This window comes from Phascolarctos cinereus, unplaced genomic scaffold (assembly GCF_003287225.1).
Source record: "Phascolarctos cinereus isolate Bilbo 61053 unplaced genomic scaffold, phaCin_HiC Scaffold_726;HRSCAF=1367, whole genome shotgun sequence".
Taxonomy (NCBI): Eukaryota; Metazoa; Chordata; class Mammalia; order Diprotodontia; family Phascolarctidae; genus Phascolarctos; species Phascolarctos cinereus.
Window position 1 is genome coordinate 414,739,686 of NW_027556098.1, and position 16,670 is coordinate 414,756,355.

Below are 16,670 nucleotides of genomic sequence, written 5' to 3' on the forward strand. Positions count from 1 at the left end.
CTCATTTTAGAAGTGAAGAAATTTCAAGCCAGGATGGATAAGAGATTTGTGCAAGATCGCAAGGGTAAGAAGTGACAAAAGTGGGATTTGAGCCGAGATCCTATAAGTCCAGAGCCAGTGCTGTCCTGTTTCCTGCCTCATCTAGTTTTGTGATTCAGGGCATGTCATTAACCTCTTAGCACCCTAGGCAGTTCGGGTAACTAAGTCTTTAAGGCTAAAATTACTAATGGCAATGAAATCACAGGAGAGACAGATAGATGCAGACAGAGACAAAAATATGGAGGAAGGAAGGAAAGAAGGAAGAAAGATGAGATAGGAGGATAAGGAAGAGAGAGAGAATGGGAGAGAGAGGAAGAAAAAGAGGGAGAGAGAAAGAAAGAGATAGAAAGAAAGAGAGAGAGAGAGAGAGAGAGAGAGAGAGAGAGAGAGAGAGAGAGAAGAAAAAGAGAGAGAAAGAAAGAAAGAAAGAAAGAAAGAAAGAAAGAAAGAAAGAAAGAAAGAAAGAAGGAAAAAAAGAAAGACACTAGTAAATGGTAATTTGAGTTCTAGACTTATTTATTCCTGGTTGTGTTATTTTGTGCAGTGCTGTATACAAGACAAAGTTCTGGACTCAGAGGAAGGAAGACCGGGGTTTGATATCTCCTCAGACATTTACTACAAGTGTGTATACCTTAAGCAAGTCGCTGAATCCTTCTTGGCTTCAAATTCCTTATTCACAGAATGAGGGTGCTGGGCTCAGTAACCTCAAAGGTCCCTTATGTGCCTAAATCTAAGGTGCTATGTTTCTTTCTGAGCCTCAGTTTCCTCAAGAGTGAAATGAGATTGGACATACTCAAGCAACAAGCCAAGGGCCTTCATAGTAAGTACTTAGTAAATATTAAGCTGAAATGTTTGTTAAAAAATGACCTTGCTACTGGGACTGAATACTTTGTTCTGTTTCTCTCTAATACTTATATTTAATGAGATACTAGCATTCCTTGTCTTTGCATCATATTTCCTGGCTATAATAGAAGATGCATGGGGGCAGGGAATTTGACTTATCCAAATCCTGTGTCTCCCCCACTGCATAGTCTGAAATGGGAAATTCTGGAGACTATGGCTCTAATCATGGAGACTTTAGCAAACGAACACTAAAGGAGCTTATCCAAGTGAGTCCAAGGCACTGACCCATATACCTGAGATGCTATGCCCTGTGAAGAGCTAACACTGTTCAGTAGTAGAGTGCGCCAGCCCTAGCAGTGGACTGGACTTGCATAGCAGTAAGGCCATCCATCGAGCACAGACACATGCTCAGCAGTGAACTTTGCAAGGACATTTCAGGAAAGACAAAAGTCATTGAGTCTCTGAAGTTGCAGAGTTGTAAGTTACCTTGGTCACATGTGTTCCCTGTACCTGTGCTTCTTTATCATTCATTAAGAGTTGCTGCTTACTCTCTCCCCTCTTACAGATATACACTGTGCGTATTGGCAGGAAAGCGGGTCCCAGGTTTTGGGAAGGGATGCTTTGCAATTCTTGTTACGACTTTTGAATGTTATAGGGAAGCACACTGGGGGGGGGCTCAGGAGCTACAGTGTTAGAAATATGGTGGCCCTATAACCCTCTGAGGATCACCATCATTGAAGAAGAGTATGTTTGAGGAGGGGCTGCTATACTGGGCTTTACTAGACTGAGACAAAAATATAGAGTCAGACTAATGTGAAAATATGCTTTATCTCTTTACTAGACTGAAAGTTCCATGAATATGAGGAATGTATCTTATCCACATCTCTCAGCAGCAGGTTTTTAATTCATGTTATGGAGGGGTGGAACTGCCTTGCAGACCGTCCAGTGTAGAACCCAGGCTGAGGCCTCAACAGTTGCTCATTGGAACTTAATCTCTGAGTACTCGGTGAGGGCGTCAGTGGGTCCACAGTCTTCTCTTGGTTTCACTCCTTGGAAGTTGAGGCAGGCATAATGTAAGTCATCTGGTCTATCCTCTGGGGCTGCTGGGGCTGGGGCTGTGTCTGGACCTGGTGAAATGGGATGCAGGGACTGGTCCACCCAGGACAGCATCTTGGGATCCTGGAGACAGGGCAAGGGGACGTTGAGGCAGGGCAGGTCCCCCGTGTCACGAGAGACAGAGCAGAAGGTGGGGAGAGATGGCCTTGGGACACAGAGGGAGCTGGGGACTGAGAGAGTTGGGTGGACAATTGGGGACTGGGGGCTGGCATGCTCTACCTGTGCTGCCCCCCTGGATGCTGCTGCTTCTGCTGCTGCTTCTGCTGCTGCTGCCACTGACTTCTTTCTGAGCATTCTTTACCCTGAGGAGGTAGAAAGGCAGAGTTGGTGCAGGGGAGAGAAACTGAGGCTTGGATCCAGAGAATGAGGGCCCTGTCACTCTCTGCCTGACCCTGGGCATGTCATTTTCCTTCAATGGCCTCCTCTTTCTTCAATTGTAAAATGTAATTGTGGGTCCCTGAGGTCCCTTCCCCTGTGACATTCTCCTGTTCTGTGATCTTCAGTCACCAAATCCCACAAACATGTGAGCCACAGGAGTGTCTAAGAAAGACCATTGGGCTAAGGATCAAGAGACTTGCACTTGGCACACTTTCGCTCTGAGATCTTGGGTGAATCCCCTCCTCACTCTAGGCCTCAGTTTCCTCATCTGTAAAATGAGAGGCTTGGATAAAATTGTCACTAAGGACTCTTTCAGTTCTACATCCTGTGATCCCATGGGATGATACTGCTTCCAATCATCAGGACCTGAAGGCTTTATCTACTTTGCTTCCCAAATGGCTCCCCACTGGAGCAAGTCAAGCCATCTGCTCCTTTGTAATAAATTCCCTATCCCACTAACCACAGCATGGACTCCAAACCTTCTCATCTGTCCTCAGGCCTCTCATGACACCTCACCCCTTACCCTCTCAGCTGAGTACTGTACCTCAGACTTCACCCAAAAGATTGAGGCCTTTGGCTGAGAACTCTTCCTGTCCCCTCTGCCTGTCTACTGACTCCTACCCCACTACCAATGAACATTTCTATGTTGCCTCCATCCTTAAGAAATGCACATCACCAATCACTCCTGAAGGAGATCTCAAAATGAAAACCCTGAGGAATGTGCTAGTCCAATTCCAGAGCTCTGAGGTCAATGAGAAAATATTGCAAACAGCCAGAAAGAAACAATTCAAAAACTGTGGAACTTCATTCAGGATCACACAAGATTTAGAATTAACAACTGTAAAGGGCTGCTAGGTAAGACAGTGGACAGAGTGCCAGGCCTGAAGTCACAAAGACTCATCTTGCTGAGTTCAAATTCAGCCTCAGACGTTTTCCAGCTGTGTGACCCTGGGCCAGTCACTTAACCCTGTTTGCCTCTTTTTCTTCTTCTTCTATAAAGTGAGCTGGAGAAGGAAATGACAAACCATTCTACTATCCTTGGCAAGAAAACCCCAAACAGCATCACAAAGAGTCAGACCCAAATGAAATGACTGAACAAAAACTTTAAGGAAGTGGACAGCTTGAAATATGATGCTTCAGAAGGCAAAGTAGCTAGTATTACAACTAAGGATACTCACCTAGCTGCCAAAACAGACTATAATCTTTCTGGGGGAAAATGTACACAATGAGAGAGAAGAGTTTCAAGCATTCCTGATGAAAAGAACAGAGTTGAATGGAAAATTTGACGTTCACACACAGGACTCAAGAGAAGTATAACAAGGTAAACCTGAAAGAGAAATCATAAGGGACTTCATGAGGTTAAACTGTAAAGTTTCTATATTCAAAGATGATACTTGCAACCCCTGAGAACTTTATCATTATTGGGGCAGTTAGAAGCGTTATACAGAGAAAGAAGGCCCAGGTATAAATATGTTACATCAGGATGATGTTAAAAAGAAAGAATGGAAGTGTAAGAAAGGGGTATTCACTGGGAGAAGGGGAAAGAGAGAAAAACAATAGGGAAAATTATCACACATGAAAGAGGCATTCAAGGAAGAGCTTTTACAATGGAGGAGGGAATGGAGGGAAAGAGTGGTAACACTTCAACTTCACTCTCATCTGAACTGGCTCAAAGAGCAAACAGTACACACACTCACTCACACATGTACACACACACAGAGTCAGGTTTAGAAATTCATCTTAACCAACAGGAAAGGAAGAGGAAGAGGAGGCCTAGCAATACCAGATCTCTACAAAGCAGTAATCATCAAAACAACGTCCTCCCATATAGAAACAGAGTGTTTGATTAATGGATTAGGCACACAATATTTCAAAGGAAATGACCATAGTACCTAGAGTTACTCAAAGACATACTCAAAGATCCAAGCTATTTGGATAAAAACTCATTATTCTACAAACACCACTGGGGAAAAAGGAAAGCAGTCGGGCAGAAACGAGGTATAGACCAAATCTCAGCCCACATAGCAAGATCAGCTCAAAATGGATACATGATTTAGATGCAAAGAATGATATCATAAGCATATTAGAGGAACATGGAAAAATTACTTATCAGATCTATTGATAAGGGAAGAGTCTACAGAAGAGATAGACAGGATCATAGGAGGCAAAATGTATATTTTTGATCACGTGAAATGAAAAAGTTTTCCACAAACAAAACCAATGAGGCCAATATTAGAAGGAAAATAGTAAACAAGAAAAAAACCACATTCCTTTGATAAAAGTCTCATTTCCCAAATTTATAGGGGACTGAGGCAAATATATAAAAAAGAGACATTTTTCAATTAATACATGGTCAAAGCACATGAACAGGCAGTTTTCAGAAGAAATGAAAGCCCTCAATAATCTTGTGAAAAAATGCTCTGTCATTGATCATTAGAGAAATGCACATTAAAACAACTCTGAAGTACTATCTGATACACATTATACTGAGTGTATGTAACAGAAAAGAAAAGTGTCAAACACTGGAGGTGATGTGGAAAAATAGGGAGAGTGATGCACTTTTGGTGGAGCTACGGACTGGTCCAACCACTCTGGAGAGCAATCTGGAGCAACGCCCCCAAAGGGCTATAAAACTGTATACCTTTGACCCCCCAATACTGCTAGGAGGACTGTACTCCAAAGAGATAAAAGACAAAGGAAAAAGACCTAGATGTGCAAAAAACTATTTATCGCAGCTCTTTTAGAAGGGGCCAAAAATGGAAATTGAGGGGACACGGATCAATCAGGGAATGGCTGAACAAGCTGTGGTGCATGATTATGATGCAATAATATTGTGCTGTAAGAAATGAAAAGTGAATGAGTTCGGAAAAGCCTGGGAAGACTTATGTGAACTGATGCAAAGTGAAGTGAGCAGAAGGAGGAGAACCTTGTGCACAGTAACAGCCCCCATTTATTGGGAGGATGATTAACCATGAAAGATTTAGCTACTCTAATCAAGACAATGATCCAAAAAGCTCCAAAGGTCTCATGATGCAAAAGCTGTGCACTTCGAAGAGAAAACTGAGGAACTCTGATGTGGATTGAAGCATTTTTTCACTTTTTTTCTTTTTCTTTCTTTTCTTAGCTTTTGGGGGGATTACATTTTGCATGACTTCATATGTATACTGGGTATTGTATTCCTTTCCTTGTCGATGAATAGGGGAGGGAAATAATTGAGAACTGGAAGTAAGAATTTTATTTAAAAATGAAAAAGAAAAGTAAAAAATAAAAAGACTGATGTGGATGCAGAAGGAGCTCACCAATGCAGCTGGGTTTCTAACAAAAAGAGACAACAAGAGGAAGCTGAATGCACATGTAGCACTGCTGAGGGAAGGTGTGATGGGGACGTTCAAGCTGGGAAGGAGCCAAGCTGGGGAGAGAAGCCGAGGATGATGGAAAGGTCAGAGAGGAGAGGCAGGAAAAGGCACAGGGCCACTGCTTGGAGTAGATGGGAAAAGGATAAGGCACTGCAAAGAGAAGGCAGAATCTCATCTCAGATTTGTTTTCTCCATCAAGATGAAAAACCATCAGAGAGAAAAGGATGTAACAAAAATGATGGAGGCTGAGAAACCATGTGAGAATTTCAGTTTGGCTGCTTAACTGGGATTTTGTTGGACTGGGTATATTTCGTACAAGGATTTCTCATTAGGAGGGAGAAAAAATAAATGCTAAAATTAAAAAGAAAAACCAACAACATTTTTAAAGAGAGCAGAGGCTCCACAAAATGGAGGAGGGCAATGTCCTAATCTTTTTCAAAGAGCCTCTTACCCTTGAATCTTCCCCCTCCTGTCCAGGATAATATAAATACCTGTTCTGAGGAATGATCAGGCCCATCGGCCAACCATCTCCTCCTCATCTTATTGCTCTGGGGAAAGGGCACTGGATGATGCAGGGGCCAAATCCCTCTGTGCCACTCCCTGTCTGTGCCACTGAGCCCATCATTCAGCTCAGGGAATTGAAAGGGGGTGGACCAGGGAAGGAAACAAGAAGGCACTAACCACCTACTGTGTGCCAGGCCCTGTGCCAAGGACTTAACAGATACGACCTCAATCAATGATAATAATAAATAACATTTCTACATTACTTACTACATGCTAGGCACTGTACCAAGCACTTTACAGAGAAGATCCCATTTAATTATCATAATAGCTCACATTTAAATAGTGCCCTACAAGTTAGGTACTCTTATTACACCCATTATACATGTGAGGAAACTGAGGCAAACAATTTAAGTGACTTGCCCAGGCTCACACAGACTTCTAAGTGTCTGAGGCAGGATTTGAACTCAGATCTTCATGACTCCTGGCCCACTGCTCTATCCACTGGGCCCCCAGTTTCCACATTTGGTTCTGGAAGCTCCACTGGATCTGGAATCAGGGGCCTGGATTGTTTTAAATCATGACTTGACTACATACCAGGCCATATGTGCAACCCTGAGCAAGTCACATCTCCTCTATGACTCTCTGATTGGTTTTTCAATCTGCAAAAGGAAGAGAACTGAAACTTCCCTTCCTAAAGTCCATCTTATATTTCTGTTAAACCTGTGCCCGAACCCAGGGAGACATCAATATCTGAGGCTTTCTGAGACATCAAAGCAGGCTATAATTCCCTAAATCACCCCCAGCCCCAGATCTCCTCCCCATCCCAGCCTCCACACTCACAGAAGGAGGAGGCAGAGGGCTAGCAGACTTGCTGTAATAGCTCCGCAGAGGGCACCCAGGATCACACCATTTTGGAATACATGAGAAGGCGTGGGCCTATCTGGAAAAAAGGAAATCTGGAGTGAACATGGGTGGTCGCCACATTTGGCCCACTGTCCTCAGGGCCCTCAGCTCCAGCTTCACTCCCTCTCCCATCCCTCACCTGTCACCAGCTGGAAGAGCAAGGTGTGGGTCCCCTGTGGGTTCTTCCCCTCACAACTGATCTTAATGGTGGGGACCCTGTCCAGTTTCACACACAGGCTGCTGTTGTCCCAGGGCCCAGACCTGTTTGATATCACCTGGAAGGTGTTGCTGCTACCACTGCCCTCCACAGGCTTCCCCCCTACCCACCACTGCAAGGAGGGGGCTGGCTCTGCCTGGACAGAACAGGTACAGAACAAGCCCTCCTTGACCCAGGAGCAAGAAGGGCTGAGCATCCTTGGGGGGTCGGTGGGAAGATACAGGAGATTCCCCCTTAGTGGGTGATACTGTCCTTATCCCACCAGCAGCCACGCACCCCATGGTGCCCAGCCCCATCACACTCACACTGCACAGAGACATTTAGGGAGGCCTGCTTGGAGCCCAGAGGATGCTGAGCAAGGCAGATGTAATTCCCTCCATCTGCTGGCCCTAGGTGGGGCAGATCCAGGTGCAGGACTCCATTCTGTGAAGGCTGGGAAGAGGCCAGGGTTTGGTCCCCCAGGAGCCAGCTCAGTGTGGCTGGGGGATTGCTGTTGGCAGCACAGAGCAGGCGAAGGGACTGTCCCTCCTGCACCACAAGATCTGAGCTGTTTCCTGAGATGAAAACTGAAAAAGATCAGGATGTCCCAGGAGTGAGAACCCGGAGGGACTTAAGATCCCTAGTCCCCACCTTCACTGTATCCAGTAGGGTCCTGGGAGCTAGAGAGCTGATGTGACTTTCCCAAGGTCACACAAGGAAGGGGCAATTGGAAGAGGACAGGAGACCAGGCAGGAAGGAAAACCCCCAGGCCCAGTCCAGCCTGCATTCCTGCCCCCTTCTCCCTTCACCCTGGCTGCTCCCCAGAGGCAGACAAGGGAGGCCTCCCCTGTCTACCTTCCTGCTACCAGCCCACACTCAGCCCAGTTCATGTTCCCTGCCTTTCCTTCAGATTGGGTTTTTTGTTTATCTTCCTTTCCTCTCTTCCTTCCACTTCTTCCATCCTTTCTTCTATCATTTTATTTCTTTTACTTTATCTTCTTTTTCCTCTTTTTTCTTCCTTCTTTCCTTCATGATTTTCTACCTACCTTCCATCTTTCTTCTTTTTCCCTTCCTTTTATTTTTTCTTTATCTCTATCACATCTTGCTTTCCTTCATTTTTCCATTCTTCTTGCCTTTCTCTCTTCCTTTCTATTTTCTTCCTCTTTCTTTATTTCTTTCTGCCTTTTTTCTTCCTTCCTTATGTGTTTCCAACCTTTCATCTTTCCTTCCTGCCTTCAATCCTTTCTTTCTTTTTTCTTTCTTATTTCCTTTCTTTATCTTTTGTTTCCTTCATCTCTTCCTTCTGGGTCTAGAGAATGAGATTCCCTGTCTCTCCTGTCTCCCTCACCTCCCTGACATCCATGCCCACCCTCAGAGTAGCAGCTGAAGGACCAGGTCCCCTCCCTGCCCTCCCCCTGGGGCTCTGCTAATACCTGTTGTCCTGCTGTCCTGGGCGGTGGTGATAGTCATATTCTGCACAGCATCTGCAACAGAAGGACCAGGCTGGCTGGGGGCTGGGGCTCTCTGCCCAGCCCAGCCTCAGGCAGGGAAGACATTAAATTCAGAAGCACAGAACTTCAGAGGGGAAGGGAGCTCAAAGACCATCCAGGATAATCACTGTGTGACTGACACTGGCACATGAAACCACAGAGACTGAGAGAGAGAGAAAATAGGAAATGCCAGACTGTGTCTGCTGGGATGCAGCTCTCCCTGCCCTGGGCCAGGAAAAAGGCATCTGGTTTCCCAGGGCTGGGCCAGGGCCGTGGACTCTTGATGCACCCCTCCCTCCTCCCTCACTGGGGGATGCAGGCCTCCTGCACCTAGCACTCACAGGACACGTTGAGTTGGACGGTTCTCTCTGTGCTCAGACGGCCTCCAGGAAGGGTCACCTGACAGGTGAGGTTGGTGCCATGATGCTGGTGCCCAGGGATGAAGGAGACCTCTGAGGAGTGGGATGCCCAAGAGCTTTGTGTCTTGGAGAAGAGGGCAGTCCCCCTCCAGGAGAATTTGAAGGGCCTGTTTTCCCCACAAGTCCAAAGAAATGTACAGTTCAGAGTCACTGGGTGCCCTGACTCTACAATCTCTGGAATAGAGATGTCTGGTTTCTGGATCAAGTCTGGAGAGGAGAGAGACAGTGAGCCATGGGCTAGGGAGGAAATTAGGCCTCAAGTGTCCTTCCAGATGCTGACACCTCCCCCTTCCCTCAGATCCCTACACTGTTCCCCTCATAGTACGACCTCGTTCAGCCCCCTGCTCCTTACATACCTTCTGAGCCTCTCTTGTCATGCTCAGGACTTGAGTCGTGCATAGATTATAGGTCAAGAGGAAGTTGCCTTAGACCCAAGAGAGAACAAGTCCTTCATTTGACATAAGGAGAAACTGAGTCCCAGAGAGGGAGGGGAAAATTCTAGGACCAAATGCCCCAAAGAGAGTGAGTCTGAAATCTGGGATTTGAATCTACTTCCTTGGACAACAGACCCAGAGTTCTTTCCAGCACAAACCATGGCCCCTGTCAGCCTTACCTGGAGTCCTGGTTCCTCACACAGAGGAGCCTTCCACATGCCCTCCCCTTTGCAGCTCTGGAGCTTTCGGCAGGGTCTTCACCTCCTTCCCTGGGGCTGCCCCTCTCCCTGAGTGCAATCCTCACCTGTCCCCCTCCCACAGGGAGCTTCAGGGTCTCCAAGGCCAGTCCTTTCCCCGGATCTCCCTGCCTCATACACTGAGAATCTCCCCGAAGAGGAGCATCCTACCTGTCACATTCACGTAGAGTAGCTTTTTCATATATTTATAATATCCATTATGAAGACTGAAGAAGTATTTCCCAGTGTCTGAGGACTGGGCCTCTGTGATGCTGAGAGAGCAATTGTTCATTTTGGGATCCCCAAGGAGATGGAATCTCCCCTTGTCTTGCCCCTTCACCCTCTCATCTGGGTCATTGGTGGCCACGATCTTGTCATGAGTAGGTGGAATCCCTTTTCTGAACCAATACCCGTAAACTGAGTTGCGGTCATCACGTAAGCGGGCATTATCATTGAAGGTGCAGAGAACATGGGCACACATCTCCTCCTGCAAAGTCACTGAGAGCTGCCCCTGCAGTGTCTGGGACAGGGACCCTGAGGACAGACAGAGGCCTGGTCAGCATCTCCAACTCTTCCCACCCACCTCAGACCAGTGTCCCTCTGCCCCAGCCCCACTCACCCTCCCAGAGCAGGGGCAGCAGCAGCAGCAGCAGCAGCAGCATCTATGAGACAGGAGAAAGCCAGGTTCTGCTGGGGTGCTGTGTCACTGCCTGAACTCCATGGCTCCCTCTGGCCAGATGTGTGAGGTTCAGGGCAAAGAGGAAGATGAAAGAGGAAGCCCATGTGCGGAGAGAGAGGGGGGACCATCCTCAGAAGAGGAACCCCTGTCCTCTTCCCCCTGTCCTCCTAAGCTGAGCTCAGTGGGGAGGGGCCTCCTACTCCAGGGACAGTCAGGACTCAGGTGCTGGTGTTGGGGGAGGGACAGCTCTGCTGCTCAGGCTGTGGCCGTGGATGTTTTGTGGAATAACGTGTCTCTGTGGGTGAGAGGGGTGCAGTGACCAGAGCCTGTCCCAGAGCAGGGGCTGACCATCAAACACTGCTGCCCCTGTCCTTTGCCAGCTGACCTGGGGTCAGGAACAGCTGAGCTGGAATCCTGCCTCAGACATGTCCTGCATGGCATTTTCCCTGTGTGAGCCTTAGTTTTCCCATCTGTAAAATGGGGATAATAATAGTACCTCCATCTCAGCCTTGTTGTGAGGATCAAATGTGATATTTGCCAAGTGTTTTGCAGACCTTGGTTCACAGTGGCATAAATATTGGTGGTTATTATTACTTTACTCTTCTCTAAGATCTCTCTAATCCAGCTACACTGGCTGGTTGCGTGCTCTTCAGGCAAGACTTTCCATCTCCCATCTCCAGGCCTTTGCCCTGGCTGTGCCCCCATGCCTGGAAGGCTTTCACCCCTCCTTTCCTTTTTCCTGGCTTGAACCAAACTTCATCTCCAATGCCATCTCCTGCTTCCACTTTCCATTTATCTTCTACTCTCTTTCCCTCTCCTAAATACCTGGTTACTGATGGGGTGTCATCGCACTAGAAGGAATGTTCCTGCTGGATGGGGGCTGGTTTGCCTTTCTTGGTATCCTCAGTGCTCGGCACAATGCCTAGTACATAGCAAGCAATTAATAAATGCTTGTTGACTCTTGACTGGTTGCCGGTTCATTATTTGGATTCCATGGTCTTTGCCCACAGTGTTTCCCTCATTCACCTTTCCCACGCTTCATCAATTCATACTCATCTTCTCTGTGTGCCCATACCCCCACAAGCACCATTTCCCAGTATTTTCATCCCACATAATTCTGTCAGCTTCCCCCCTCCTTTGGATCCCCACTGTCCCTTTTCTTGTGGTCATGGCGGTATCTGAGCCACCACCATTTTTGCTATGGATGTTCTGGTGGTTATGGGACCCTTCTGTCTTGTCTTTGGTCTCCTTGGGATCCAATCTCAGTAAAAACCGTTGGCGGCTCATTGATGCAGGTTACGGACTGTCCTCCAAGCTTTCAGGTACAAACCGTGCAATTACTTAGGAAGGGACTCCTCTGTGGCAGACACTGTGCAGGGCACTGCTGATTCAGAGACAGGGAGATGTTCCTGCCCTCAGGGAGCTTACAGTCAACTCAGGACGGGGGGAAGATAAACTCATGCATAGCCTAATAAAAAGCTCTTCTGGGTTCACTCTTCCAGCTCTCCCTCATCATACTGACAGTTTAGGGTGTGGGTGGGGAGAGGTAGAACACTGCACCTGGCCTCTTCCTCTGTTGCCCCTACTACCCTGTGCTATAGCACAGCTCGATATCTATTTATGTTTTGGCATGAGAAACCTTCTGGAGTATGAACTAACCACTTTGCAATATCTCAATTGATTTCTGTTGAGGGTAACCGTATCCCATTTGTATTATTCATCCTTAGCACGTGAAAAAACCCCAACAAAACCTGTTTCCCCCTCTTTATGGACACATATTACATCTGCTTTAGGGAACTGAATGTCTGATATCAATTATGACACTTCTCAGTATCTAAATTTGGAACTTCCTCGAGTCGGTGCCTTCTGTGTTCCCTCAATCTTACCTTGACTCTCTGTTTCCACTATGTTTGTGAAGTTTTTCTGTATGATTCCTCAAACATATTCAATGGCATTGGTTTTGTGTATTTTTGGAAGAAGTCCAATTCTTACATTCTTTTTTGTCATTCTGTCTGAATGCTCAGTTGGGTTGGGTTGTAGATATCTTAGATATTTTTCTAGACTTCACATATTTCGATTTTGTTCTTCTTTCTCCTTCTAACTCATCCCTGCACATTGAGTCAGTCAAAGGTCCAGAGTGGGTGTTACCATAATGGGAAAGATCCTTTAGTCCCTTCCATATCGTTGTCATTTGTCTTTCATTCTTGAAGAGGACCAATGACACCAGGGGCTGATAGTGTCTTGAATTGCAAGTGAATTGGATTTGAGTGTGGCAGAGATGTGCAAAGTCATCAGTCTCACTGTCTCCTTCAACGTCGTTTGAGTCCAGTGGAAGACATGGGGCAGGACACCTGGCGATGGCCCAGCTTGCAGTGGGAGACGTTGGCTCTTTGCAGCTAAGTGTGTCCCAGGTCTGAGTTTGTCAGAGGCAGCACCAGTTCAGCATGTAAAGGTCAGGCAAGAATGGAGGCAAACGATGGCTTAGTTTGCCTTCACAAAAGAATCAGTCTGAGAGGGGAAGACCCTCAGAATTTCTGTCCAGAGCAGAAACAATTGCTATTTACACTCACTCTGAGCCATCAGAACTCAAACAATGAGCAAGTGATGCCTGGGCTAGGACCTATTATTGCCCAATCACTGAAAGGCAGAGTGATTTGGGGTTAAAGGGATAGTCAAGCAGCTCTATTTGGACCCTAATAGGCTTTATCAAAGCCTGGTTTTCCAGAGCTACATGTCAAGAGATCATAAATGAAAACTGTGTGAGACAGGAGTTAATTGTTCCAGCTTTAAAAAATAAAAAGAGGGACTTCTGCTTCTGGGAGCCATGATGGCAGAGTGAAAAGGTAGCTACTCTCACTCTCCCCTATCAAACTCTGAAAACCCAGAAAGTATCACCCCAGAAAAAAACCCTGGGACAGCCAAACTAGAATAAAGATGGGAAGCAGCAGTGCAGCAGCCCACCAAACATGTCTCCCAGTGCCTCAGCAAAAATAATGGGGGCCGGACTACAAGGGGCCCCAGGCTGGTACGTACCCTGCGGCATTCTGAAAGGAGGTGAAGAAAACAACCTAAAGCCCCAGCCTCGCTGGTTCCAGCACAACACCAGGTGAGCTGTCGGAGCCCTGCAGCCTCCAATTGTGAAGAAATCCTGAAGCCCAGTCAGTAGAGCAGGCAAACACCAACACCCGGACCTCTGAATGCCTCAGTAAGGGTAGGGGAACTGGTGAAAACCAGCTCAGAAAACCACCAGGTGCCTTGGCACTCTACCACAAAGGAATCTCCCAGTGCATTAGCAGAAATGAGGGAGACAACACTGCAGGGGGCCCCAGGCAGATAAACACCCTGCAGCACCCATCTAAAAGGAGCTGAAGAAAGCTAAAGGAAAGGAAAAGCAGGCAACCTAGAATTGCCTGAAAGTTCCAACCTTGCTGATTCCAGCCCAACACGAGGTAAGCTGCCAGAAACCTACAGCCTCCAATTGCCAACATAAGAGGCCCCAGCACACAAAGCCAGTGACCAAGACCTAGGCTCCCAACACAAGAAGCTTGGGTCAGTACCCTCTGTTCCCCAGCAGGAGAGCTCAATCTCTTTAAAGGCCAGGGAATAAAGAAACACCATGAGTAAAAAGAAACGTACCATAGATTCATATTATGAGAAGAGTGAAGATCAAGACAGAAATTCTGAAGAGGACAACATTGTCAACAAACCCACATCTGCAACAACAAAAGGGAATATGAACTGGTCTGAAGCCCAAAAAGCCTTCTTAGAAGAGCTCAAGAAGGATTTTAATAGTCAAATGAGAGAGGTAGAAGAGTCCTTCAAAAATACAATTGGCCAATTGGAAAAAAAATACACTGAAGAAAACAAGTCCCTAAAAAACACAATTGGCCAATTGAAGAAGGAAGTACAAAAACTAACAGAAGAAAACAATCTGTTAAAAACTAGAATTGGACAAATGGAAACTAATGTCTCTATGAGAGAGCAAGAATCAGTCAAACAGAAAAAAAAAAATGAAAAAATAGATGAAAATAAAATACCTCATCAGTAAAACAACCGACCTGGAAAATCGATTCAGGAGAGACAATTTAAAAATTATTGGACTACCTGAAAATCATGATGAAAAAAAGAGCCTGGACAGTATCTTTCAGGAAATCATAAAGGAAAACTGCCCGAAGTCCTAGAACCAGAAGGGAAAATAACCATAGAAAGAATCCACGATCACCACCTGAAAGAGATCCCAAATTGACAATGCCAAGGAATATAATAGCAAAATTCCAAAATTACCAGATGAAAGAGAAGGTGCTGCAAGCAGCCAGAAAGAAACAATTTAAATATCATGGAACCACAGTCAGGATTACACAGGACCTTGCAGCTTCTACATTAAAAGAGCGGCATGGAACATGATATTCCTAAGGCAAAGGAGCTTGGAATGCAGCCAAGGATCAATTACCCAGCAAAAATGAGCATCATTTTTCAAGGGAGGAGATGGATATTCAACAAAATAGGAGACTTCCAAACTTTCCTGATAAAAAGACCAGAGCTCAACAAAAAATTTGATCTTCAAGTACAGGACTCAAGAAGGACTTAAAAAGGTAAATGGGACAGAAAGATACAATATGTTGTTAATAAGGGGGGGCTGTTTAAACCCCTACAAGGGAATATGACACTTGCAACCCTTGAGAACTGTATTGTTATTACACCATGTTAAAGGAGTATACATAAAGAGGGTGGATATTAGTTGACTTTGATGTAATGATAAAAAAAAATCTAATCAAGTGGGTTAAATGGATCCAAATAAGTGGATCAATCTGATCTTAGAAAATGTACTGAGAAAGGAGGAGGCAGACAAGGGTAAATTACATTACAGGAAAAGACACAAAATCCTATTACAGCAGAGGGAAAGAAGGGGGGGTAAGCATTGTTTGAACCTTACTCTCATCAGATTTGGCTCAAGAAGGGCATAATAATCAGTTAGGTATAGAAATCTAACTTGCCCTATAGGCAGTAGGAGGAAAAGGAAAGAAAAGGAGGGGGAAAGAAAAGGGAGGGGGGAAAGAAGGGAGGGAAGAAGCAGTAAGAGTAAAGGGGAAGAAAAGGGAAAGGGATAAAAAAGGGAGGAGACTGAAGGAGTGGTGGTCAAAAGCAAAACACTAGTGAAGGGGGAAAGGAAAAAGGAGAAAGAAAAGCATAAAGGGGGAAAAGGATGGAGAAAAAGACACAGATAGTAATCATAACTGTGAATGTGAATGGGATGAACTCTCCCATAAAAGAAACGGATTGCAGAATGGATTAAAAACCATAATCCTACAATATGTTGTTTACAGGAAACACATTTGAAAAAGAGTGACACATACAGGGTAAAGGTAAAAGGCTGGAGCAGAATATATTATGTCAGCTGAAGTAAAAAAAGCAGGGGTAGCAATCCTGATCTCAGACAAAGCAAAAGCAAAAATAGATCTAATCAAAAGAGATAAGGAAGGAAACTACATCCTGCTAAAAGGCACCATAGACAATGAAGTAATATCATTACTAAACATATATGCACCAAATGGTATAGCATCCAAATTCTTAGAGGAGAAGTTCAGGGAGTTACAGGAAGAAATAGACAGCAAAACTATACTAGTGGGGGACCTGAACCTCCCCTCTCGCACTAGATAATCTAACCACAAAATAAACAAGAAAGAAGTTAAGGAGGTGAATAGAACATTAGAAAAGTTAGGTATGATAGACCTCTGGAGAAAACTGAATGGGGATAGAAAGGAATATACTTTTTTCTCAGCAGTACATGGCACATACACAAAAATTGACCATGTACTAGGGCATAAAAACCTCACAATCCAATGCAGAAAGGCAGAAATATTAAATGCATCCTTTTCAGATCATGATGCAATAAAAATTATATGTAATAAAGGGCCATGGAAAGATAGACTAAAAAATAATTGGAAACTAAATAATCTAATCCTAAAAAATGATTGGGTCAAACAACAAATCATAGAAACAATCAATAATTTCATTCAAGAGAATGACAATAATGAGACAACATACCAAAACTTATGGGATGCAGAAAGCAGTTCTTA

The 16,670-nt window shown here is 45.3% G+C and overlaps 2 protein-coding genes across 2 annotated transcripts in view; both read right to left on the reverse strand.

Annotated features, from left to right (window-relative positions):
- Nucleotides 1-1,766: 1,766 nt before the first annotated feature.
- On the reverse strand, nucleotides 1,767-2,343 carry LOC110219803 (sialic acid-binding Ig-like lectin 12). The gene is made up of 2 exons (XM_021003500.2): nucleotides 2,218-2,343; nucleotides 1,767-2,061 (listed from the first exon to the last, which is right to left on the reverse strand). Exons 1-2 carry the CDS (start codon nucleotides 2,290-2,292, stop codon nucleotides 1,861-1,863), a joined length of 276 nt encoding a protein of 91 aa, XP_020859159.1. The 5' UTR covers nucleotides 2,293-2,343; the 3' UTR covers nucleotides 1,767-1,860.
- A 1,202-nt stretch (nucleotides 2,344-3,545) lies between these two features.
- The window catches only part of LOC110220050 (uncharacterized), a 31,278-nt gene continuing 18,153 nt past the window's right edge, over nucleotides 3,546-16,670 (reverse strand). Inside the window, exons 12-18 of the mRNA XM_078146252.1 lie at nucleotides 10,534-10,576; nucleotides 10,086-10,448; nucleotides 9,167-9,451; nucleotides 8,769-8,819; nucleotides 7,662-7,922; nucleotides 7,077-7,176; nucleotides 3,546-3,703 (exon numbers count right to left, since the gene is read on the reverse strand). Of these exons, the coding sequence (XP_078002378.1) occupies nucleotides 3,679-3,703; nucleotides 7,077-7,176; nucleotides 7,662-7,922; nucleotides 8,769-8,819; nucleotides 9,167-9,451; nucleotides 10,086-10,448; nucleotides 10,534-10,576 (1,128 nt within the window). The 3' untranslated portion in view covers nucleotides 3,546-3,678. The remainder of the gene's footprint in view (nucleotides 3,704-7,076; nucleotides 7,177-7,661; nucleotides 7,923-8,768; nucleotides 8,820-9,166; nucleotides 9,452-10,085; nucleotides 10,449-10,533; nucleotides 10,577-16,670) is intronic.

Bases quoted from the DNA above. Each gene is read 5' to 3' on its own strand.
- LOC110219803 (XM_021003500.2), bottom strand. From the start codon at position 2,292: ATGCTCAGAAAGAAGTCAGTGGCAGCAGCAGCAGAAGCAGCAGCAGAA. The intron at 2,062-2,217 runs GTAGAGCATGCC...CCCTGTCTCCAG, and splicing joins CATCCAGGGGGGCAGCACAG to GATCCCAAGATGCTGTCCTG.